The 27144-nt window shown below is 34.3% G+C and overlaps 1 protein-coding gene and 1 non-coding gene across 3 annotated transcripts in view; both read right to left on the reverse strand.

The window, feature by feature from the left end:
* Positions 1 to 27144, reverse strand: part of LOC136031261 (integrator complex subunit 2-like) — a 96922-nt gene that overhangs the window by 38255 nt on the left and 31523 nt on the right. For both annotated transcript variants that reach the window (XM_065710687.1, XM_065710685.1), the window contains exons 4-9: positions 26642 to 26855; positions 15159 to 15289; positions 13241 to 13390; positions 6556 to 6716; positions 4470 to 4719; positions 2097 to 2210 (exon numbers count right to left, since the gene is read on the reverse strand). In XM_065710687.1, coding sequence (XP_065566759.1) covers positions 2097 to 2210; positions 4470 to 4719; positions 6556 to 6716; positions 13241 to 13390; positions 15159 to 15289; positions 26642 to 26855 — 1020 coding nt within the window. The remainder of the gene's footprint in view (positions 1 to 2096; positions 2211 to 4469; positions 4720 to 6555; positions 6717 to 13240; positions 13391 to 15158; positions 15290 to 26641; positions 26856 to 27144) is intronic.
* Trnad-guc (transfer RNA aspartic acid (anticodon GUC)) lies at positions 8134 to 8205 on the reverse strand. The gene has a single exon. It is a non-coding gene; the product is annotated as a tRNA-Asp (tRNA).

Genomic DNA, 27144 nt, shown 5'->3' on the forward strand with positions numbered 1-27144 from the left:
GCTTTTTTCTACATGGATATGGTACTTATTCTTTGCTAACTCGAGCGGATCTTTAATTTAATTAAATTAAAAAAACTAATTTTGTTAGCTGAAAGTAAGGAGTGACATTAAAACTTAAAACGAACAGAAATTACTCCGTATATGAAATAAGTTGTCCCCTCCGCAATCCCTCGCTCTTTACGCTAAAGCTTTTAATTGTTTTGAAAAGTAGAATTGTGGCAGAGTCAAACTTTAGCGTAAAGAGCGAGGGATTGCGGAGGGGACAATCCATTTCATATACGGAGTAATTTCTGTTCGTTTTAAGTTTTAATGTAGCTCCTAACTTTCAGCTAAAAAAATTAGTTTTTTTTTATTTAACTTCTGAACGTTTTTGAACTAATGCATGTTTGGTTTTGGTTCTCCGCACATAAATTATTAAAATTAAATTTGTATATTAATTCTTTTTTGGGCTAAATGGCTTTCTCTTAGTTTTGATCAGACGATTTTGAGAAATAAGGGGTGGAGAAGGAGGCCTAGTTGCCCTCCAATTTTTCGGTTACTTAAAAAGGCAACTAGAACTTTTAATTTTTAACGAACGTTTTTATTAGTAAAAAATATGCGTAACTTAAGAATTAACTTACGTAAAAAACTTTAATAATCTTATATTTTTATTATGTATATGAGGGGGTTTCTACCCTCGTTAATACCTCGTTCTTTATACTAAATCGTAAGTTTTGTCCCAATTCTTTAAGAATGACCCCTGAATCAGAAAGGCCGTAGAATAAATAGTTGAAATTACTAAAAATTCTTTAGCATAAAGAGCGAGGTATTTATCTCCTCCTAAATACCTCGCTCTTTATGCTGAAGTATTTTTAGAACCCCTCATATGCGTAATAATCTCTGTTCGTTTTAAGTTTCAATGCTACTCCTTCCTTTCATTTGAAAAAACGTTTTCATGTTTATTTTTCATTGTTTTCTTATAGTAATGCTAGAAAATCCTGCGCCCTTTCCATTGAACATTTCTTCCCCCCCTGACAGATTCCTCCAAGGAAAGATCCTCCAACATAGCCCCCTCCCCTCAGCCCCACCCCCAAACAAAATAAAATCCCCCTGAAAACGTCTGTATACTTCCCAATAACCATTACTATATGTAAACACTGGTCAAAGTTTGTAACTTGCAGCCCCTCCCCCAGGGATTGTGGGGGAGTAAGTCATCCCCAAAGACACAGTTATTATGGTTTTTGACTATGCTGAACAAAATGGCTATCTCAAAATTTTGATCCGTTGACTTTGGGAAAAAAATGAGCGTGGGAGGGGGCCTAGATGCCCTCCAATTTTTTTGGTCACTTAAAAAGGGCACTAGAACTTTTCATTTCCGTTAGAATGAGCCCTCTTGCGACATTCTAGGACCACTTGGTCGATACGATGAACCCTGGGAAAAAGAAAAAAAAAAAAAAAAAAAAAAAAAAAAAAAAAAAAAACAAACAAATAAACACGCACCCGTGATTTGTCTTCTGGCAAAAAATACAAAATTCCACATTTTTGTATATAGGAGCTTGAAACTTCTACAGTAGGGTTCTCTGATACGCTGAATCTGATGTTGTCATTTTCGTTAAGATTCTACGACTTTTAGGGGGTGTTTCCTCCTATTTTCTTAAATAAGGCAAATTTTCTCAGGCTCGTAGCTTTTGATGGGTGAGACTAAACTTGATGAAAGTTATATATTTAAAATCAGCATTAAAATGCGATTCTTTGGATGTAGCTATTGGTATCAAAATTCCATTTTTTAGAGTTTTGGTTACTATTGAGCCGGGTCGCTCCTTACTACAGTTCGTTACCACGAACTGTTTGATACATGCTTTTCAAGGATGTATTACAAGTTCATAGAGGAAAACCAAGCAAAAAATTTAAGACACTCAAAATATATCACTTTAATTTAAGAAGAAATAGAAGACCGAACATTCGTTAAGATTACTGCCGCAAAGCTAACCATAGGGATAACCATCGGTTGTGACTTGTGTAGAATTCAGTATTCATTAAAGGTATTATGACAATTATTAGACGATTTGCCCTTGTTAGTCTTTAGACGATTGTTAGTTATTTTAGCATAAGCTTACCTGTTCTGGGAGAATATCTTGAGTAAATAGCGTCCTTATTCTAGCCAAAGTACTAGTTCTAGTTGTGATTTTCATTCCTAGAGCGTTACTCACAAAGTCGGTAATTGCAGAAAGCTGAAAAAAAACAAAAAAATGACAAGATTTATACATAGAACTTATAAAAGAACCAAAAAAGGACAAGAAAACTTTGATTAAATTAGGTTCAGCCAGTAACACAGTTAAACTGGAGTACAAATAACAAGAAAACTATGAATAAAACAACGTTTTTACTAAATTTTGGGAGAAAGATGGCAGATATTAAACAGCTGTACTTTCAAAAGCAGTAAGTTGTCGGGTTACATTTAAGTTAGAAGTTATCAAAAGAAGCAAAAAGAAATACAAAAAGAGACTCGAGAGATTAGATAAATTTCAGCGTTAAAGGAGTACGCTTTCTTGTTTACTTACCCAACACACTCTTTCGGAAAAAAAATTTCTTTTAACGCATCAAAAAAAAACAAGCTTCTCATTTTGAAGCCGCAAAATGAGTATACTCGTCTTAATTTTATCTTCAAAGAAGAGGTGTATTTAAATGCAAAGCCGCGTCTAATCAGTAAAAAGATTAGAAGCACTACGCCTTCATGGAGTCCGATTTTGTTCAGATTTAGCATGAGTTGAACATCTCAGCATAGTGATATCCTCCTTCTCCAGGAGGCTAGGAATTATCCTACGATCCAAAAGTCTCATTCCTGATGTGTTCATATGGCCTCTTTTCATGTCGTGCATACGACCCGGTCATGAAATACACGTTTCTTCTCTTTGCCAGTGCTCCGAAATCCCATATCGCTTCTCTCTAAGGTGCTCAAAAACGAGCAGCTCGCATAGCAACTTCTAGGAAACCTAATGCCAAATCTCTGCAACAAATACAAGATGATTTTGAACTCGCGGCTATGTCGGTCTTTTACAAATAAATACATTCCCCTGAATAAGAGGAGATATTAAAGCTCGTTCCTGAAAGAGCAAAGCCTTTAAGGGTAACTCGTCGAAACACAACTCGGAAAAGTACCTGGAGCAGGGTATATCCCGTCAGGAATCCCTAAAAATTAGCTCCGCCCAGCGATCCGTCGTAACCTGGAATAGCCTTCCAGTAGAAGTAGTCCCACAAAACCCCTTGCTTGAGATATTCAAGCGAAGTTACAAATATGTCAAAGCTAAAAATAAGATAAAATGAGGAAGTTCTTAAGAGGAAGTTCGCATCAACAATGATGAGACAAAGCATCATTGTTGATGAAACCAATAATAATATTTCAAATTTTCAAATGAAAATATAATAAAAGTCTAGAGCTTAAAGTGTGGTAGAACGAAAGGCACATTATGGATTATTTTCTGGCTTCACATTTGACCTCAAACATTATCAAAGAGCAGAAGATGTAAAAAGAAAAAGAGAGAAAAAAAAAACGCAAGTCGCACAAAGCATTAAAAGGAAAACAGATATATATTTGAATAAAATACACCTAGCCCTTTTGGTTAAGATAATTCAACATGTTGGTTCTTGTCTTTTTTATCTTTATAACATACAAGTACGTGAATATACTTTTGAAAAGTGTTTTGGTTTTTTCAGCAGTTGAGTTAATCTGTACGTTGTTTTCCAGGGTTTTAAAAAAAACTTTAATTATTTTTACATATTCATTTTTTATTACTATACCTCTGTAGTGGCATTGAAGATTGATGCTCTGCTTGGCAATATGGGTCCCAGGGATCAATCCCTCCTGCAGCAAAGTTGGGTGACCGGCTTGCTACTTGTCCCTCAAAACACACCCAGCAACTAAAACGTCGATTTAAAAAACTGTGCACCAGCAATGGTTCTCTAGGATCTTCATCATATCCTGTATTATTATATATTTATCATGTTTATTTAAGTATTATTATATTTATGTTTTTACACTTATAATAATACCCACTTATTTTCTATATTGAATGATTTTATTTGTTATATATATTTCTACAAAAATTTATATCGTTCCTTAAATTTTCTTCTCCTGAGTGACAGGCTTCGTAGCCTTAGAAGGAGCTACTAGATATTGTGGTTTTTTATTAGATGACGTAATAAATAAATTATATTCTATATTCTATTCTATAAGTTATAATAAATGTTAGATAAGATATCAATTAAGCATGTTTTTGCAATTATTTCCTCCGGCTGTATTTCGACTTATTCTGTCATATCTTTTATTCATGTTTCAATAATGGCTCCGAAGTGACTTGCGTTCATTATGCATTACTTTCAATATGAGTGGATTGCCTTTACTTGGATAAAACCGTACAAAACTTGCTGCTTTCTTGGTACTGTTTTGTTATCCTTGCTTTTCATTATTAACATTAAGAAAAAAAACTTACTTGATTTGCATGGAAATATATGGCAAGAAGAATTAGAACTTCGATAACTGATTTTTCACCAAAATATTTGACTTCTCTTAAAAGCCATCTCGCGTGTTGAATTATCTGTACTTCCCAATCTGATGTCACCAATGAGGGGCAGGCTAATAGTGTTGAAAGACCAACTGTTGAAAATGTCACGCCGGCAGGAGTTGGAGGAGGTCTGCTGACTATCAAAGATGGTATAACAGCACATTCTTTTTCAGAAAATCTAAGAGAATACAGGCAAATTTTAATGAACTGATGACATTATACTGATGCACCATACTTTTTTTTTTGGAAGGGGGGAATTACTAAGTACGTTTTCTCAGGTATTTTACAATGAAATTATATGAATCTATTTAATAAATAAGAAGGCAAAACAAACTACATCCTGAAAAAAAAAGACAAAAACAAACTTGGAATTCAAAGACGAGAGCAAAACCAAAGTGAAAGATTCTATGTAAGCTTTATGCTCTTTTTAACTGAACAAACGTTGTTTTTTTAGCTGTTTTCATGGTGTCTAAACAATTTTCGGAAATTATGCTAGTTCTTGTCAGACACATTCACAGGAAGTAATTTTATGGGAGGTGACTACCCCCCCCCCTTATGCAACTTACTATGTTAATAGGAAAGGTGGGACAGGATGAAGACCTAATTATACCACTTTGTCTTTCAGGACAGAAAAAATGGGTCCAATTCAATGCATACAAATAAATTTCCGCTATTTTTACCCCTTTTGTTAGACTAAAAGGGTAAAATGAGCCTTAGTTACTGCATCAACAGGCCTTTGTTACTGCATGTTACTGCATTTGTTACTGCTAGTTACTGCATAAACACAATGGCCTTTGTATATTGTATGTAGAGAAATGCAGAACCATCCATTCGGAGTCGCTATGAATGGTTCTGACGCCATTAAAAATCAAAAAAGTAAAATAGTAAAAATAGACTGAGTAAACTGAAACAAATTAACAAACATCTATTGGAATAACCTTACATTTCTGCTTAAGATATTAAAATCTATATATATAAAAATAAGTTGTCTGTGTGTGTGTGTGTCGAGTGACGTCATGTTTGTGTGTCGACTGACGTCATGTTTGTGTAACCACTTAAATATACCCATTTACCAGAAACGACCATTGATGAAGTAGGATAACCCTACCCAGGGTTATCCTAGATACGAGGCGGACCAACGCTCCTTTATCCCATCCTCCCCATTCTACACGCTTAATCCTATTTACATCTATATACATTATTTTAAGTAAAGGGAGATCATGAGTTATTTTCGCAATCACCTGAATATTCATTCTATTTATCTAAAGCGCCTCTCATAAAAAGTTTGGAAATGGGGATCAAGAACACTTTTTTATGGTCACCTGAATTTCCCACAAAATAACCCGCTAGCCTTCACCCTAATTGTTGGCGTGAGACTAGCCGATACTCTATAGCCGTTAGCATTATAATAAAACGGCTGGTAATGAACCGTAATTTCATGGAGTGCACGTATGTTATGAATAAATGGTATACCACCCACCAGTATTCTAAAACAGGAAGGCAATACATGTATTCTAAAAAATTATCGGAATTATTGTTTGATAATATCTGTTTTACAGTTCTTACAGCTGTTTCATGGAACAAAATCCTAGAAATCTCAACTTCGCTCTGGGATGATCTCTTTTATCAGTTCAAAAAGAGCATCACGTAAAAGCTTCTCCCTCATGTGAGGCAATACTGACAAAGATATTTCTAGATTTTGCATAAGTGTTGGAGGGCGAAATTACTACAGTTTACAATAATAACCATGTAGACCAAATTACAATAAAATATATGATCTAAGAAATTAGAAAAAAAATTCAAGTTAAATGTCAGCTCTGAAAAATACTTTAAGAAAATGCATCATCTATTTTATGGGTTGGAATTTGGTAATGGGACTATTTTGCCTAAATTCGGAGAGTGGGGACAGAGTAAGTCTATTAGCATGAAAGTCTTCAGTAAGTAAAATATAACTAATCCAAACATAAAAACAATTTTTTTACATTTAAATTGGATTAGAGGTAAATCAACTTACTGTTTCATGCCTGCAATGCATTTGAAGGCACAATATAGCCGTAGAAGTGAAACTCCTTTTAGTGCATTAATGCTGTCAATTTTACCACCAGCGGATAGCTGCTTGCACTTCTCCAAAAGTTCTTCCCGAAGATGATGAAATACTCGCAAATTTTCTACCTTCTAAAATACAAAAATTAAAACGAAATTAAAAACAAAGCATAAACAAAGCAAAGAAGCTTATAAGATTCATTTCCAAAATATAAGTGAATGTGTGCAGTTTTATATCAGGAATTCTGAAATTCATAAAAGAGAAAAAATGATGTTTTTTAGGTATTGCTTGCCCTTAATTGTTAGCATAACAAGGAGTGTGGCGCATTGGTTATAAGTGTTTTCAAAAAAATCTTTACTATTAGCTAAGAATGCCTTACAAATAAAGTTAAAATAGCTTCATTTTCTCGGAAGACAATTTCATTTAATTTTAAATATTGATTTCAAGCTTTATTTTTAAAGTACCAAAGACATTAAAATAAACCATTTTTCGTCCCTTGGACCCATCTTAGTCAATTAAAATTAATGCCAAAATTAAGGTCTTCCAAGATTTTTTTTTTCTTTGGTCATTTCAAAATTATGAAGTTTTCAGGGAAATACTACACTTTTATCGATGTTGCCACGTTGACTTGTGAAAACGAATATGCAAAACTAGTAAATTAAACTTAACAAAGTTTTTCGTACGCAACTTCAAACAATAGCGGTCTCTTTCTCAACCCCCAAGAGACACTTACGCCTTTTTAAGCTGTTTGGGAATATATGGTCTTGGCTTATTTTTTATTGATTTTTCGTTCTTTTCTTTTCTTTTTTTTTTTTACTTGGAACCTGCTACTACGAACAGGAGCTCATATGACACTTGTGACGAGGTTGGAACCTAAAATTATACTCGGTACTATAGTTATCCATTTTGCTGTTCTTTGTTTATTGGCAATTATTACGAAGATAAACTTGCAAATACAGTGCTCTTGTAGTCTCTACTTGTTCGGTATTCTACCTGTAAAAAAGATAAATTAGTTACGTAGTGCGTTTCTTTTATTCTTTATGAATTCTAGTGTATCTTTTTTATTGTTTCATTGTTGTATTCTTGTCGAATTTTTCTTTTTGATGTTTTATCTTTTTTAGCACATTCTGGAAAAGTCATGAAAAAATTTAAGAAATTAAATAAAAAAACAGGCGTTTTTAACTGAGAGTAAGGAGCGAAATTAAAACTTAAAACCGCAGAGATTATCCAATATATGAAAGGGGTTTTTCCCTCCTCAACATCTCCCCTTTACGTTAAAGTTTTTATTGTCTTAAAAAGTAGAGTTGTGACAAAGTCAAACTTTAGCGTAAAGAGTGAGGCATTGAGGAGGGGACAGCCCCTTTCATATACAGAACAATTTCTGTTCGTTTTAAGTTTTAATGTCACCCCTTACTTTCAGTTATAAAAAAACTTGTTTTTAATATTTAATTTCAAAATGTCCAATGAACATCCCTCACCGCTTCCAGGACATTATTCCAATAACTGCATAATACGAAATTCTTCATTTATAATGTAACTTAAAAAATCCTCCCCGGCGGGGAATCGAACCCCGGTCTCCCGCGTGACAGGCGGGGATACTGACCACTATACTACCGAGGACATATCTATCACGCTCGTATAAAAATTGATAGTAATCTTATCTACAGTGGAATTATAAATAAACTTGTAATTTTTAAGTAAACTCAAGTGATAAGACCGAAGAAAATTTCTTATATGTATATAACATTCAGAGGCAGCATTCATGGAAATGCAAAAAAGAAAAAACATATGAAAAGGGAGGAGCAACCATTTTTCCATTCTTTCTTTAATATATTCTATTTTATATATTTTCTCAAGGCCTAGAGTGGAGACTTTTTCAATAAAAATGACAAAAAAAAAGCTATTTCCAAAACATGGGGCAAGCGTAAATTACTTGCTCTCAAGATTTCCCAGTTTCCAAGATTTTCGTTTCCCCCTCTACCCCCCCCCTCCATTGTCCCCGGATCCGATTGAAAATGGAGCATCTGAGACATAATATCTTTCTATATAACAAGTTTCACTATGTTCTGATCACCCATTCGTAAGATAAACATACCCCAATTTTAACGATTTCCCTTCCCTCCGGCTCCCACCCAGATGGTCGAATCAGGAAAACGACTCTTTTCAAGTCAATTTGTGCAGGTCCCTGACATGCCCACCGAATTCCATCGTCCTAGCACCTCCAGAAGCACCGAACTCGCTAAAGCACTTGAAATCCCTCCCCCCCCAAAATCCCTCAAAGAGAGCAGATCCGGTCTAGTTATGTCAATCAAGTATCTAGGATCTATTCCTTTGCTTATTCTTCCCACCATGTTTCATCCCGATCTCTCCACTCTAAGCGTTTTCCAAGATTTCGGGTTCCCCCCTCCAACTCCACACAGTGTCACCGTATCCGGTCGGGATTTGAAATAAGAGCTCTGAGACACGAGATAGATACTTTATTTCGTGATTAAACCAAAAACAGGCATTTCACAGAAAAAAAAGAAAAAAACAAACACGTACACACTACAAAAAAAAGAAAGAGAATACACACTAGCTAAATCAAAACATAGACACTAACTAAAATTCAAGTCTCTTCATGCGGGATAAAAATCTGTTTACAATAGTCCGAACTCTATTATTTCTAATTATCAGCGATAAAAGAAACGGCACACTTATTTCATATTCACTTAATTCGAACTCCATTACTATATCTGCTCAACAATAAACAGGACAATCAAAAAGAAGATGACTACATGTTTCCATTAGACATTACAGGCACAATGGAGAGACAGCTTTCCCAATCCTATTCAAAAAATGAAGCAATCTGCTATGCCCTGTAATAAGCTGTGTTAATCTGCTATTTGGGGGGATTTTTGAAGCAGAGATAAGGTCATCTTTATTTTCAAAAAAGTTAGCCGGCCATGTGCTAACAGAATCTTTAAACTCATCAAATCATTTTGCATACAAAAACTCATTTAAAGATTTACGGTCTATATGAAAGGGCTGAGATGCACTAAAGGCATTAAAGGAATGGCCCAAAAAAGTTGCAATAACATGGTCAGTATAACGGCTATGATGTGCCGAATAATCAATTCCATTCAAAATAGGACTCAAAACCCTCGGCCAATTTTGAGGTCGACCATTTTTCCGTATCTAAATATACTTAATTCCAACGCTCTTAAATCTATTGGAAGCATCCCTACGAGAGCGGTTACTACTTGCGTTCGAGCTGTGTTAAAAAGATTTAGAAATTATGATCATAGAAGATCTTGCCACCGAGCGAGGCATTCGCTGAATATTTTTTTCTCAGTGCAAAGATCCAAATAGGACACGCGTATAAAATGTGGCTTTCGATTACTGATTTATTTAGCATCCTTAATGCATGTGGATTCAGGTTCCAAGTACTCTTGGCAACCGTTAAAAGACGAGCAGAATATTGTTTTGCAGAGTTAATTTTATGTCTAACATGGTCATTCCATAATAATTTTCTATCAAGAATAACACCCAAATATTTAACCTTACTTTTAACAGGTATCTCAATTCCATCATACATTAGCTTTACAGTCGGAAGCGATGATTCCTTGAGAATAAAATTGCTTCTGTCTTGGATTTGTCAAACACAAGCTTATTAGTTTCTAACCAAATTTGGAAATACGAACATACCCTTGATGACAAGGATTCTAAAGTTGCTATTTTAATTGATGTGATATTCGCACAAACATCATTAGCATATGCCTGAATTTTTACATTAGGAATATTTAGTTCTAGAAGATCATTTATATTAACCGACCATAACAAGGGGATAATATTCCACCTTGAGGACACGATCGCTCTAAAATGCACGAGACACGAGATCCATCCAAATATAAAATTTCATTAAGATCCGATCACTAGTTCGTAAGTTAAAAATATCTCATTTTTTTGTAATTTTTCTGAATTAACCGTCCCTCCACTCCTCCCCACATGGTCGAATAAGGAAAGCGACTATTTCTGATTTAATCTGGTCCGATCCCTGATACACCTGCCAACTTTCATCGTCCTAGCTTATCTGGAAGTGCCCGAACAGGCAAAACCGGAACCAACAGACCAACAGACCGAGAGACGGAAATAACGCTCGCTATGTCACTCAGTAAATACCAAGTGCCATAAATACTGTAAGACTGAGAATGGGCTCTCTTTCATTAAAAGCTAGATGAGCAAGTACACTGAAAGTTTTTCATTGAGGGGAGATTTTGAAAGAAAATAAAAACACTTGCAGAATGGAGTTAAAACAGCTTTATTTTCTCCAAAAATCATTTCCTTTGCTTAAATATTAATATTAGGCTTTATATTTAGCGTATTAGTTTATAACACTTTAGTTTAGATTTTATAACATATAATTGAATTATTCAACTAGAGAAAAAGCTTAATTTTTCACCGGAGTGACGAGGGCGCTGAAATTTTTCCAGGGAGGGAAAGAGTTTGAAAAAAAAGAAAACAATTTTCTTGTAGAAAATAACACTATTGTTTTCAAGTATTACTTTTTTGTGTCCTAGCGTGGCAAGGAACAGTTGGCGTTAGTTCTTAGCATGAAACGAGCACAGGGCATTAGTTATTAGAATTTCCGAAACAGCCTCAAAGCATGGCCAAACAGCTGTATTTTCTCAGACAATGAAATTATTATTTTTAACATTGATCGAATGCTTCGTGTTTAAGGTTTTGACATAAGTATAAGACTTAAGATTAAATTTTGTAGCAAGATTTTAAAGTCTTGAATCGCGAAAAAAGGTGTACATTTTTCCAGGAAGAGTTAAAAAAAACTTATTGCTGAAATTAGTAATACTGTTCTTAAAAGTTAATTTAACGTTTCTTAGTATGAGTGTGGAGAGTTAGTCATTATTACGGTAAGGACCTAGTTATTAGCAAGTATGGTATGACGATGCCTTTTTTTGTGTCTGCCTATATTTAAGCAAAGGAAGATGAGTAAATAAATTATGCTTTACAAATTTTGGTTGTCTTTTCTATTGATAGCAAAATAAATAGTAATTGCTATCATCATTCTCATTTCCAGAACACAGCTAACCATGATAATTGTGGAGAAAGGAATGTCAATCACTATGAAAAATACAATCAGGGTCAGGAGCTATTAGAGCCCTAGTTCAAGACTAATATATTCAAACATATTCAGATATACCCAATTGTCTATTTAAACTCATTGAACAGGTTCCAGTATTTCTTGGTAATAATTCTTACAAGAAGTCCCATGTGAACCTTGCAGAGCAATACAAAAAAAAAGTTCTTATAGGGTGTGCGTTTGTAATATTTAGAAATATTCAAAAAAAACCTTTAAAATTTGGGACTTACATTGGTATGTTTCAACACAAAAATCATTTTTTTTTGTATCTTCAGATGGTTAACATAGTTTCATTTTGAAAAGGATTATCACAATCAAAACTACCAAATTTACATCGTATGAAAAAAAAATTCAAAGCAGCAACCCCTATCGGCAAAAACAGTTAAAAAGGAAAAAACTAGAGGAGAAAGGAGTTGGAGCCAGGCAAGCTTAATCGATGTCTAAGGAGTTGTCGAAACAGTAAAAGTATGAAGCTGCTGGACAAGTATGCCTTTGAATTATATCCACAAGATTAAGTTTAGCATAATTTGGTTTTCTTTTCAAATTTTGTTAGATGGGTTTAATCTTATTTACTATATAAAAAAAGAAATGTTTTGCCGATGATTGGCTGTTTGTTTTTAATTTCGGCATAGGGTTTAACCCTCTAATTCTTATTTCTGAAAATGATTAAAAAATTCGTTTCGATACATTCATTAAATTCTATTTATAAAAATGGACGTATGCTGACCTGAAGACAACATTCATAAAAATACTAAGTACTATTGAAATGTAAATATTTCTAATGTTTCTTATTATCTGAAAACCCCATACATACTTATGCGTTGAGAAATTTACTTATCATTACCATTTTACAACAGTCACTCTTTTTGTTCTATTTTTATCCCCGCCTCCACTGCACTCAGCAATGCTTCTTATATTTATCCTTGGAAGTTTAACGTTTATAATACTACTACTACTAAAAACTCACTGGAGGACCGTGTCACCTGACGCCAACACAACTGTGCACGCTACTCCTCCACCCAATCTGATACAATCTCCCGCTTTACCCCTCCCATGGATTTCCAATTTCCCTCAAATCATTCCTTAGACCTATTCAGGAGCATTCCTACCACATTAAGAGACGACCTGTTTTTCAGCTGACCCTAGATGGACGGCTAAATCTAAAGACTTTTGGTATTCTGTCATCCTTCATGCGCAAAACATGTCCTAGCCATCTCAACCTTTCTCTCACTATACCCCAAAAAAGTGGGATATAGCCGTAATTTTCACAAAGCTTGTTTGATATACGTTAAATAAACCATTACAATATCGTTTACACTTACTTAAAAATAAATTGGCAAAAAAAATAAAGTAAATTTTTCCTCTCCCTCTATAAGCAAAATAAAGAAAAAAGGCACTGCTCTTTGGTTTCACGCCTGCGTAATAATACTTGTTTCCAATGATTTTATTGTCCCCGTAAAAATTCAATGGCTCTAAAATAGACCTTTTCTTACCTTTACCTTGGCTTACAGCTAACCTTACCTTTTCACTCGTTCTAATATAGGCTGACATCCAATCCCTTGCAGCTTTTATCGTACCAAGTAGAAGTCCCAAAAGAAAATACACTATCTCATCTCGGTTGTACATCAAAGTTAAGTGAATGGCAAAAGCAGGCATCTTAAGCACTTCAACCTAAGGAAAACAAAAAAGAATATACTTATTATCTAACTTAACATTTTTTCATGCGAGGTTACTGAAATTTCTAAGCTTTATACGGAGGTTTTAACAAGTATTATTGAATTCAAATTTTATTCTTTGCCCCACCCCTCCAAGAAAAAATAATTAGAAAACGTAAAAAAAGGGCCCGCCTTCATGCTTGCAGTTTAGGTGCATGAATGAAAGTATGCTTAATTTGATATGCTATGGTAAACATTAAAGGATTTGTTTTGAAATATGAAGAAGAGTTACTGATAAGTGTGATTGTAATTTAAAATTATGATATTATTAGGAGGCTAGGAATATTCTAAGTAGTAAGTGAGGACCACGTTGTAAACTTGAATAACATTATATGCTATGTTTTATTTAGATTTAATTACATTCTTAAGTTGTTAAAGTTTTTTTGATAGAATGGCCATGTGTCTTGTTTTCGAATATATGTTATATCACAAAGTCCTCTGGAAAGAGGTAATAGAATCAGGAAAGAAGTAATGCAGCAACCAAATATGATTTATTCCCAAAAGTGATACATTTGCATGATGATAAAGATAAGGAATTATTTTAGATTTCCAAATCTGGTTATATTTTACTCCTTTTTCATACAGCTTCTAGGGTAAAGTGGCTCTTTTTAGGTGTTCCAGACAAAAGGCAACAATCAGTGTCTAGTCAGAACTCTGCAGATACCAAAGAACTTAGTGCGTTTTCTACTTGTATGTAGATGATTGTCCGTTCTATAAAAAACAGGCCTTTTAACGAATCATATTTTTATTCATTATTGAAGGTAAGCTCGTCATATTTAATTTTTAGTTAAATCAGGATACATACAAGATACGAGGTCTAAAATTTTAAAGCTTTCTATTAACCCGCATGAATTTTTTCGTGTTGCAATGGCAGTCTTTTTTTTCTTTCTATTTTTATCTTCTCTAGTTACTAATCTGGTTCCATAACCGGTACACTTCCACAGAATATTGTGCTTTTAATATTTCATCAAAAAATGGACCGACCCGCGGATAGATTAGATTCTGCAAGCATCATGCATGCATCGTTGACTTTCTGCTTAATTATGTAGCTTGAACAGTTAAGACAAAGTTTTCTTTGCCAGTCTTTTTCGTTAGTGCATTTATCCTCATCTCCTTTTTGGTCTTTGTACTCTTCTAAGTGTATTCATTTTTGTAAAAAAGGCTTTGTTCAGCACCAGAAATTACCACCTTGAATGGTTTAATACTATCAATATAAATTAAAAGATAGATTTGACAATCTAAAAGATAAACTGCGATACAGAACAGATTTTTTTCTAACTTCTTGGAAATGTAAGGAATTTCATTTCGGGTAAAATAAATATGATATGGTATGATATTTATAAACACATTACAACAACATAAAATTTCATATGGACACACCCTTAAATCCAAATTACCTTATACTCAGATTACAGGAAATGGTCCCAATGATACTTGTACCCAAAAACTTTCCCAACTTCTTACTTTTCATGCAACTTCTATCACTTTATATAAAATCTACGAATGCAAATACTTATAAATTTATATTTTTTTTCTCTGGTTAATGGGTGAAACAATAACTTCGGACCATAACGATCAAAAAACTTCCAGAATGTACAAGCGAAAAGTGTCATGTTCTGAAAATCATCCTCTGAAGTCATCATTGCTACTTGAAAAAAAAATTATACGTTAATAAGAGAGTAAAAGAACATCTGATGAGCAAATTTGAGCTTTGCTCTACTTACACACTTGGAGCGAAGACACAAAGACATTTTAGGATCCAATGCAGCGAGTCTCTTCAGCACTCCAAGCCTTGTTCGCCCAGATAAACTTTCCTCTTCATTAGCCTCTCCGCCGTCAATTAAGTAATTGCAAACTGGATAGAAAATCGGGTTTCAAAAATTAGTTTACATGAAATAGTACGAGACTATACCTGCACAAAGGGAAATTATTTTTTTTTCCTTTGTAAGCATTAAATTCCACGACTAAGGCGAACAAAATTGTAAACACGAAGTAGTGACCTATCAAAGAGAATATATTATATGTAAAAAATTTGTAATTTCCGGCGTAATCAGATTAAAACGTGATGGCGAGATACGAGGAAGCTTAATCCAACCCTTATCTAGGCGTTAAGCAAATTAAAATTTCATAGAGTATAATTAATCAGGATTTACTTTCCGGCGTAATCAGATTAAAACGTGTTGGCGAGATTTTAAGATACGAGGAAACTTAATCCGACTTAATCAGACTTAATCTAAGCGTTAAGCAAATTAAAATTTCACACAGTATAATAAATCAGGATTTTTCGGCGAAATAGTTCTTAATTTTGATTCATTCTTGAATTTCATAATCTATATATATAAAAATAAGTTGTCTGTGTGTGTGTGGGTCTGTCGGGTGACATCATGTTTGTGTGTTGACTGACGTCGTGTTTTCGACTGACGAAATTACAGACCGGGACATCGGGACACAAATGACGACCGGGACACCGGCACATAGGGAATATAAATGACGACCGGGACACTCAAAGAGAAAGCGACCGGGACACAAGGAATGTTCGATTAGCAATCACCATCAACAAAGCTCAAGGGCAATCATTAGAATCATGAGGTATAACTAAAAAACAAAAAAAGGTAAAAAACTAAAAACTAAAAAAAAAGACCAATTCAAAAACGAATGTATATACAGACCGAGACACCGGGACACAAATGACGACCGGGACACCAGGACACAAGGAATATAAATGACGCCCGGGACACTCAAAGAGAAATCACAGACTGAGACACCGGGACACAAATGACGACCGGGACACAGGGAATATAAATGACGACCAGGACATAAGTAAAAAAAAACTAAAGAAACTAAAAAAAAGGTAAAAACTAAAAAAAACTAAAAAGAAAAAAAAACTAAAAACTAATAAAAAAACTAAACTAAAAAACTAAAAAAGAAAAAAAAAACAGAAAAAAAAAATGAAAACGAAAACAAAAACAAAACTAAAAAAAAATAAAAATAAAAAACTAAAAAGAAAAAAAGGGGAAAAATACAAAAATTTATTTCATCATATAACATTTCAAAAACGAAAGTATAACTAAAAAAACAAAAAAAAGGCAAAAAACTAAAAACTAAAAAAAAGACCAATTCAAAAACGAATGTATATACAGACCGAGACACCGGGACACAAACGACGACCGGGACACCAGGGCAAAAGGAATATAAATGACGCCCGGGACACTCAAAGAGAAATCACAGACTGGGACACCGGGACACAAATGACGACCGGGACACAGGGAATATAAATGACGACCGGGACACAGGGACACAACTACAACGGGGACGCCGGGGGGCACAGGGGGATATATAAATGACGACGGCGACACAGGGAATGGTCGATTCGCAATCACCATCAACAAAGCTCAAGGGCAATCATTAGAATCATGAGGTTTAAATCTGAATACGGATTGTTTTCCCATGGACCATTATATGTTGCATGTTCAAGAGTCAGTAAACCTGACAATCTATTTATATGCACAGACAATGGGACAGCAAAGAATGTTGTGTATTCGCAAGTTTTACGTAGTTAAAAACATATATATATATATATATATATATATATATATATATATATATATATATATATATATCTATATATATAAAAATAAGTTGTCTGTCTGTCTGTGGATGGATGGATGGATGTGTCAGGTGACGTCACCTGAAAAAACTGGATTAGGTGACGTCAAAACTGAAAAAACTAAAAAAAGGCAAAAACTACAAAAAAAACTAAAAACTAATAAAAAAAATAAAAAAGCTAAAAAACTAAAAAAACTATAAAGGTAAAAACCAATAAAAAACTAAAAAAAAAACTGAAAAAACTAAAAAAAGGCAAAAACTACAAAAAAAAACTAAAAACTAATAAAAAAAGTAAAAAAGCTAAAAAACTAAAAAAACTAAAAAAACTAAAAAAAGGTAAAAAACTAAAAAAAATAAAAAATAAAAAAAAACTAAAAAAAAGGAAAAAACTGAAAAATAAGCTAAAATAAAGGTAAAAACCAATAAAAAACTAAAAAAAAAAAGGAAAAAACTAATAAATGACGACACTCAAAGAGAAAGCGACCAGGACAAAAGGAATGTTCGATTAGCAATCAACAAAGCACCGGGACACAGGGAGTATAAATGACGACCAGGACATAAGTAAAAAAAAAAAACTATCTATATATATAAAAATAAGTTGTCTGTGGATCTGTGGATCGTGGATCAGGTGACGTCACCTGAAAAAACTGGATCAGGTGACGTCAAAACTGAAAAAACTAAAAAAAGGCAAAAACTACAAAAAAAAATAAAAACTAATAAAAAAGCTAAAAAACTAAAAAAACTAAAAAAAAGGCAAAAACTACAAAAAAACTAAAAACTAATAAAAAAAATAAAAAAGCTAAAAAACTAAAAAAACTAAAAAAAGGTAAAAAACTAAAAAAACTAAAAACTAAAAAAAAACTAAAAAAGGTAAAAACTAAAAGAACTAAAAAAGAAAAAAATAAATGACGACACTCAAAGAGAAAGCGACCAGGACAAAAGGAATGTTCGATTAGCAATCAACAAAGCACCGGGACACAGGGAGTATAAATGACGACCAAGACACAAGTAAAAAAAAAAATTAACAAAACTAAAAAGAAGGTAAAAACTACAAAAAAACTAAAAAGAAAAAAAAACTAAAAACTAATAAAAACACTAAAAAATCTAAAAATCTAAATAAACTAAAAAAGAAAAAAAAAGAAAAAAAATAAAGGAGAAAAACAAAACTAAAAAACGAATGTATATACAGACCGGTACACCGGGATACAAATGACGACCGGGACACAGGGAATATAAATAACGACCGGGACACAGGGACACAACTACAACGAGGACACCGGGGGAAACAGGGGGATATAAATGACGACCGGGACAAAAAAACTAAAAAGAAATAAAAACTAAAAACTAATAAAAAAAACTAAAAAATCTAAAAATCTAAATAAGCTAAAAAAGAAAAAAAAAGGAAAAAAATAAAGGAGAAAAACAAAACTAAAAAACGAATGTATATACAGACCGGGACACCGGGATACAAATGATGACCGGGACCCGGGACACAGGGAATATAAATGACGACCGGGACACAGGGACACAACTACAACGGGGACACCGGGGGAAACAGGGGGATAACCTGACAATCTATTTATATGCAAAGACAATGGGACAGCAAAGAATGTTGTATATTCGCAAGTTTTACGTAGTTAAAACCATATATATATATATATCTATATTCACAGGTGGGACATAGGGACACAACTACAATGGCGCGTAACTATTATGGCGCGTAACGACTTACGCGCGCGGGGGGGCTTGGGGGGGGCGCGAAGCGCCCCCACCAACTAGGTGTTGGGGTGGCGCGAAGCGCCACCCCAACAGCTAGTATATATATATATATCTATATATATAAAAATAAGTTGTCTGTCTGTGGATGGATGGATGGATGTGTCAGGTGACGTCACCTGAAAAAACTGGATTAGGTGACGTCAAAACTGAAAAAACTAAAAAAAGGCAAAAACTACAAAAAAAAACTAAAAACTAATAAAAAAAATAAAAAAGCTAAAAAACTAAAAAAACTATAAAGGTAAAAACCAATAAAAAACTAAAAAAAAAACTGAAAAAACTAAAAAAAGGCAAAAACTACAAAAAAAAACTAAAAACTAATAAAAAAAGTAAAAAAGCTAAAAAACTAAAAAAACTAAAAAAACTAAAAAAGGTAAAAAACTAAAAAAAATAAAAAATAAAAAAAAACTAAAAAAAGGAAAAAACTGAAAAATAAGCCAAAATAAAGGTAAAAACCAATAAAAAACTAAAAAAAAAAGGAAAAAACTAATAAATGACGACACTCAAAGAGAAAGCGACCAGGACAAAAGGAATGTTCGATTAGCAATCAACAAAGCACCGGGACACAGGGAGTATAAATGACGACCAGGACATAAGTAAAAAAAAAAAACTATCTATATATATAAAAATAAGTTGTCTGTGGATCTGTGGATCGTGGATCAGGTGACGTCACCTGAAAAAACTGGATCAGGTGACGTCAAAACTGAAAAAACTAAAAAAAGGCAAAAACTACAAAAAAAACTAAAAACTAATAAAAAAAATAAAAAAGCTAAAAAACTAAAAAAACTAAAAAAAGGCAAAAACTACAAAAAAAACTAAAAACTAATAAAAAAGCTAAAAAACTAAAAAAACTAAAAAAAAGGCAAAAACTACAAAAAAACTAAAAACTAATAAAAAAAATAAAAAAGCTAAAAAACTAAAAAAACTAAAAAAAGGTAAAAAACTAAAAAATAAATAACGACCGGGACACAGGGACACAACTACAACGGGGACACCGGGGGAAACAGGGGGATATAAATGACGACCGGGACAAAAAAACTAAAAAGAAATAAAAACTAAAAACTAATAAAAAAAACTAAAAAATCTAAAAATCTAAATAAGCTAAAAAAGAAAAAAAAATGAAAAAAATAAAGGAGAAAAACAAAACTAAAAAACGAATGTATATACAGACCGGGACACCGGGATACAAATGATGACCGGGACCCGGGACACAGGGAATATAAATGACGACCGGGACACAGGGACACAACTACAACGGGGACACCGGGGGAAACAGGGGGATAACCTGACAATCTATTTATATGCAAAGACAATGGGACAGCAAAGAATGTTGTATATTCGCAAGTTTTACGTAGTTAAAACCATATATATATATATATCTATATTCACAGGTGGGACATAGGGACACAACTACAATGGCGCGTAACTATTATGGCGCGTAACGACTTACGCGCGCGGGGGGGCTTGGGGGGGGCGCGAAGCGCCCCCACCAACTAGGTGTTGGGGTGGCGCGAAGCGCCACCCCAACAGCTAGTATATATATATATATATATATATATATATATATATATATATATATATATATATATATATATATATATATATATATATATATATATATATATGCGCCCCCACCAACTAGGCGTTTATATTGGCGCCCCCACCAACTAGGTGTTTGGGTGGCGCGAAGCGCCACCCCAACAGCTAGTTACATATAAATAGCATCTATTGTTTTATTGTCTTTTCAATTTGTTTTATTGTTTTATCTTCACTTTTCAAAGCAGTATTTTTTTCTTGTTCTGCCTAAAATCTCACATGTACATAAGCCAATTTTTATTCGTACATAAGAATTTACATTTGGAATGACTGTAATTTACTCCGCAAAAACAGTAGAATGAGCGGAAACAGCACAAGAAGGAATGAGACTATTAAAATGTTATTTACATATTCCAACTTTATTTATGATACCGTTAATCAATGTCATTTCCAACTCAAAGGTATATGAATATAATATATATAAGGTATATAATATGTATATAATATAATATACATAAGGTATATGAATATGAATATTTAAAGGTATATAAATATATGAAAGGTAGGGATTCAAATTATCTACATTTCATAATCTGATAACAATAAGCATTTTTTACAAGGCTTTTTAACGTTTTCCGCCTAACCTCTCCCCTCCCCGTAGAAAATTCCCACAGCAGAAAATTCCCGGTGGAAAATTAATCTCCACAGATAATTTCCCCGTCTCAAAAATTCTCTCCATTGAAAATCCCCCTCCCTCCCGGAATATATTCCCCACAGACAATTACACCCAGGAAATTCTCTCCGAATTTAAACTGATGAGGCAAAGCGAAAGACGAACAAAAGCGAAAAATTTTGGATTATCCTAACTATGTTCTAAAGCAAAGGCAGAATATATGGTGTAGACTATCCTATATGATTTGTTTTTATACAGTTATTTCTTTATATTCTTTTTTCGTGTTTTTCGGGGCTGGGGTTCGGTTATCACAGTAGGGTAGAATAAAAGTTAGAGAAACAAATTTTCTTACTTATTTGATATAAGGAATCATGTCCATTTTGAATTTGCTTATGAAGTTTGACTCCAAGTAGAAAAAAAAACACTCCTTAAAGAACCTTCTGATGGCTAAGAACCTTTAAAAAACCTTCTGATGTACGCCTAGTGGACACGTTATCGATCTCTATGTACTAGAGATATCAATAGAGGACCAAGTTTACAGGAAGTAATTACTCGTAGTTCTTAGTCCCAGTATGTATCTCTGTGCACTTCCATTATAGGGCAGCCCTTCAACAGTTGCCATTCTACACCATATATCTAAATATCAAGACTTAAAATTTTCCAGTCACCCTAGAATAACACCCTTGCTTACATCTTGTTACTAATAACATTTAAGTATTACTTTGGTATTGCTCGTAATAGCTCTATCGCCCGTCCGTTATATAAAAAAAAAAAACAAAAAAAAAAAAAATCAGAAAGTAAGATACTAGACTAACATCATAATATAGACAAGGTGTAAACAATAGGTTCCTCTTAAAATTAGAGGATGTTATAACATCAAAAACCTCATTCAATGTCTACCGTCTTCAGTTTTCAAAATTAATGTCAGTAATGCTGTCAGTAATATTTTGAAGGGATTTCATTCATGTAAAAAAAAAGAAAAGAAATAGTGAATACATTATTTTGATATAACGTATCATCTTTTGATATTCGAAACTTCACCCAACATATTGACGTGAATATCAAATGTTTTTGATATCTACCGATTCGCTCTTGTTCCGCTCTTTATTTGAACAATGATGTCATATGACTTCAAATTTTATGTCCCACCCAACATATTGACATCAATATCAAATGTTTTTGATATCTACCGATTGTTCCGCTCTTGTTCCGCTCTTTATTTGAACAATGATGTCATATGACTTCAAATTTTATGTCCCACCCAACATATTGACATCGATATCAAATGTTTTTATATCTAAAAATTGGCTCTTGTTCCACTCTTTATTTTAACAATGATGTCATGTGACATCAATATCAAATGTTTTTGATATCTAACGATTGGCCCTTGTTCCGCTCTTTATTTGAACAATCATTTCATATGACATCAAATTTTGTGTTCCACCCAACATATCGCCGTCAATATCAAATGTTTTTGATAACTACCGATTGGCTCTTGTTCCACTCTTTATTATGAACAATGATGTCATATGATTTCAAATTTAATGTTCCCTGTGAAACGTGTGATTTTTAAATAAGCCTACAGGTGTAACCGCAAACGAAAGGAAATATGCTTAGATCACTGGATTTATTATTTTATGGTCTATCCAGTCATGAAGCCAGAATATTGATGTTACTTAGACTTTATCTTAAAGGATAATACACATTTACTTAAAAAATAGAAAACTTCTCTATTTTTGCATAATTTTGTGCATTTTCACAGTATTTGTAATCTAAAAATTCAAAGCAAATCTTAAAAATATAATTTGTTAAACGGAGGGATAATAACCATTCGCTAGTATCCCTCGATGGCAGTTCAAAGTTTTTGGATCTTATGCAAATCGTGCATATTGCTGAATATCTCGCTTTTTCGGTTGAAAGGTATTTGGTTTCAATTCTTCTAATTTTGGCTTTCATTGAACATTTTTTTATTAATTGGTTTTGTTTTAATTGGTTTGGTTTTTCATTGGTACGTTTTTGTTTTTTCACATTGAATCTCCACGTTTGTTTTTGTTTTTTTCATTGCCATTTTTCGTAACTTTCCTTAATTCTTTTTTCTTCGCTGATTAAGAGAGGCGGTTGTCCTTTCCAAATATTGGTTCTGTGTTTTACAGTATTTTCTTTAGACCATAAAAACCCCATTTTTGGTCGTTTATTTCTTATAAGATAAATCTCAGCTATCGAAAATTGTCTTCTTACACTGAAATATTAAAATCGCACAACTGCAGAAAATAACGTGCCAGCTCCATTTGTAACTCTTGGGATTGTCAATCCAGTCGACCACCTCATTTAGTTCAGCCTCCCCATAGACTTCTCTTGTTGCCACACCCACAAGCTTTTTCTTGATCAGCTCAAACGTTGAATTTCAACAATTTACACCATTATTATTTCATCTAAACTTCGGTTCGATTAAATACTTGCTAGTCTCTATAATGCTATTGCACTTCCTCGCACAAAAGTTAGATCCGACGGTGAAAACTGATGTGTGCTATATGGTTCACAACGGCATCGCACAAGCCAAAAAGACCCTCCACACTGAGCTGAATATCCTTTTTTTCTAATTTTCTTTTATGATGGTCTGTTTTGACGTGCCGTGTATGTTGCTCAGGGGCGTAGCTCCAGCATTTTTATTCGGAGGACACAAGAGGGGTCCACATCCGGAGAGTCAAGAAACACGGGCTATTTAATAATTTTTTCTATAAATTAATGGGGGGACAACTGCTCCCCCTCCCGCCTCTAAACAAAGCCTCTGATTGTTGTTGTTTTGTGGTGCTGTTGATTTATTATTCCTTTCTGTGCTGTTAGACAGGTTTTACAATGGATAAATAATTAAACTTGCCGAGGGATCATGAGTTTTATAACCAATTTTTAATCTGGTATTTGCTGAGAACCAAAATACAGAACTTAAACTATGACGAAAAAAATAACCTTTCTTAAGTTGTGTGTGTGTGTGTCGAGTGACGTCATGTTTGTGTGTCGACTGACGTCATGAAGTTAGTTGTTGTCATGTTGGTTATGACGATGACGTCATTAAAGGTATTTAAGACATTCGTTCATGGAAAAATGTTTAATTGTAAAATGACTGAAGAACATACAATGGCAACAGCCGAGGAAGCTGCTCAAAGAGTCTATGCCAAAAAACTTGCTGCTGATAGAGAAAGTAAGAAAAGAAAGCGTGCCGAGGAATCACAAGAACAGCAAGAAAACAGGCTTGCGGCTGATAGAGAAAGTAAGAAAAGAAAGCGTGCCGAGGAATCACAAGAACAGCAAGAAAACAGGCTTGCGGCTAAAGAACGCAAAACCGCGCAGTTAGATGAAAATCCACCTGGACAGCGAGAGTCAAAACATATCAAAACTGAAAATGATAGCGATGATGATTGTGTTTGGGATTTTGACTTGGATAAGGTCATCAATGCCTACCAGATTTAAGTTAAAAAAACAAAGGTTCGGCGATATGTACTTCATAGTGACGCTGAAAAATAAAGAAGAAAAAGAAAACTGAAAAAAGAAAAAAGGTAAAAAACTAAAAAAAAAATAAAAAGAAAAAACACCCAAAGAGAAATTACAGACCGGGACACAAATGACGACCGAGACAGAGGGAATATAAATGACGACCGGGAACCTCAAAGAGAAATTACAGACTACGACACCCGGACACAAATCACGACAGGGACACAGGGAATATAAATGACGACCAGGACACAGGGACACAACTACAACGGGGACGCCGGGGGCACAGGCGGAATATATAAATGACGACCGCGACACAGGGACACAGGGAATATAAATGACGACCGGGACACTCAAAGAGAAATTACAAACTGGGACACCGGGACACAAATGACGACCGGGACACAGGGAATATAAATGACGACCGAGACACAGGGACACATCATTAGAATAATGAGGTATAGATCTGAATACGGATTGTTTTTCCCATGGACAATTATATGTTGCATGTTCAAGAGTCAGTAAACCTGACAATCTATTTATATGCACAGACAATGGGACAACGAAGAATGTTGTATATTCGCATAGAGTGCCGAGGAATCACAAGAACAGCAAGAAAACAGGCTTGCGACTGATAGAGAAAGTAAGAAAAGAAAGCGTGCCGAGGAATCACAAGAACAGCAAGAAAACAGGCTTGCGGCTAAAGAACGCAAAACCGAGCAGTTAGATGAAAATCCACCTGGACAGCGAGAGTCAAAACATATCAAAACTGAAAATGATAGCGATGATGATTGGGTTTGGGATTTTGACTTGGATAAGGTCATCAATGCCTACCAGATTTAAGTTAAAAAAACAAAGGTTCGGCGATATGTACTTCATAGTGACGCTGAAAAATAAAGAAGAAAAAGAAAACTGAAAAAAGAAAAAAGGTAAAAAACTAAAAAAAAACTAAAAAGAAAAAACACTCAAAGAGAAATTACAGACCGGGACACAAATTACGACCGAGACAGAGGGAATATAAATGACGACCGGGAACCTCAAAGAGAAATTACAGACTGGGACACCCGGACACAAATCACGACCGGGACACAGGGACACCAACGGGGACGCCGGGGGCACAGGCGGGATATATAAATGACGACCGGGACACAGGGATTGTTCGAATAGAAATTACAGACCGGGACACAAATGACGACCGGGACACCGGGACACAGGGAATATAAATGACGACCGGGACACTCAAAGAGAAATTACAAACTGGGACACCGGGACACAAATGACGACCGAGACACACGGACACATGATTAGAATAATGAGGTATAGATCTGAATACGGATTGTTTTTCCCATGGACAATTATATGTTGCATGTTCAAAAGTCAGTAAACCTGACAATCTATTTATATGCAGAGACAATGGGACAGCGAAGAATGTTGTATATTCGCATGTTTTACGTAGTTAAAAACATATATTTATATCTATCTTTATTCACAGGTGGGACACAGGGACACAACTACAATGGCGCATAACGACTTACGCGCGCGGGGGGGGGCGAAGCACCCCACAAACTAGGTGTTGGGGTGGCGCGAAGCGCCACCCCAACAGCTAGTTTCAGATAAAAGATTGTGCCTCCTATATTAGAATCTTCTTTGCTGTGATCAAGACTAATTGAATAACTGTTTTTTAATTTTAAAAGTACAAAAATCCTTCGTATTTTATTTGAGTTTCCTACAATACGTTCCAGCTTTAACAGAGATTTAATAATATTTAATGAAATATAAAATGTTTCGTCCCAGGTGAGAGCGAATGAACTGCAGGAACGATAAAAATTAACGTCATACTAAATTTATGTGAATACGGTTGACTAGCATCTTCAGTGCATTAACCTCACAATAACCATCAAAATGATGATAATAGAGGCAAATGGCCAAATTTATGAGAATTAATGGGTATTAACACTCATATTTTGCATAGTCAACTCACTAAAACTACTCCTATTTTAATAATCGTTACAATGCGTATTAAGGCATTAGTTAATAACTTGTTACAGGTTTGCAGTTAATTCACATTAAATTTGAAGCAAATACGTATTAAATTCAAATTTCCACCAGGAACGTATCCCTAGTTACCTTCTAATAGCATGTCTGGCATGTTGGCGACAATCCTTTCAATGAACCAGTCTCCGTTTTCAATTTGCATGAGAGCATCAACAACATCGGTAAGCGGCAGTAAGTTAGGAAGTTCGGCCATTGCCACGCAGAGTACATCAGATACTTCTTCCATAAAAGATTCCGTAGCAAAAAGTTGCACATTCTTAATTTCAAAGTCACGGCTTGTCTCTTTCTGGAAAAGAATGCAGATTTATTCACAAGACACGATAGTTCATTTACATAAAGGGTGGTGGGGGAAGGTTACGTCTGTCCAAAGGTAGAAACGCGTATATACATGAAAAGTCACTGTCCGAGTTAGATATACCACGGAACTCAGCTCAAAGAGGAGAATCGACTGGTAAATGCAAGAATGTTCCAATAAAAATCCCTGAAAAGATTTTTCTGGTAGAGAAACCTATCAGCAGTATTTTCTGCCGTTTGCAAAAGTTGAAAAACTGACACTTAGTCAGTAAACTTTGGCA

Source organism: Artemia franciscana, chromosome 9 (assembly GCF_032884065.1).
Source record: "Artemia franciscana chromosome 9, ASM3288406v1, whole genome shotgun sequence".
Lineage (NCBI taxonomy): Eukaryota > Metazoa > Arthropoda > Branchiopoda > Anostraca > Artemiidae > Artemia > Artemia franciscana.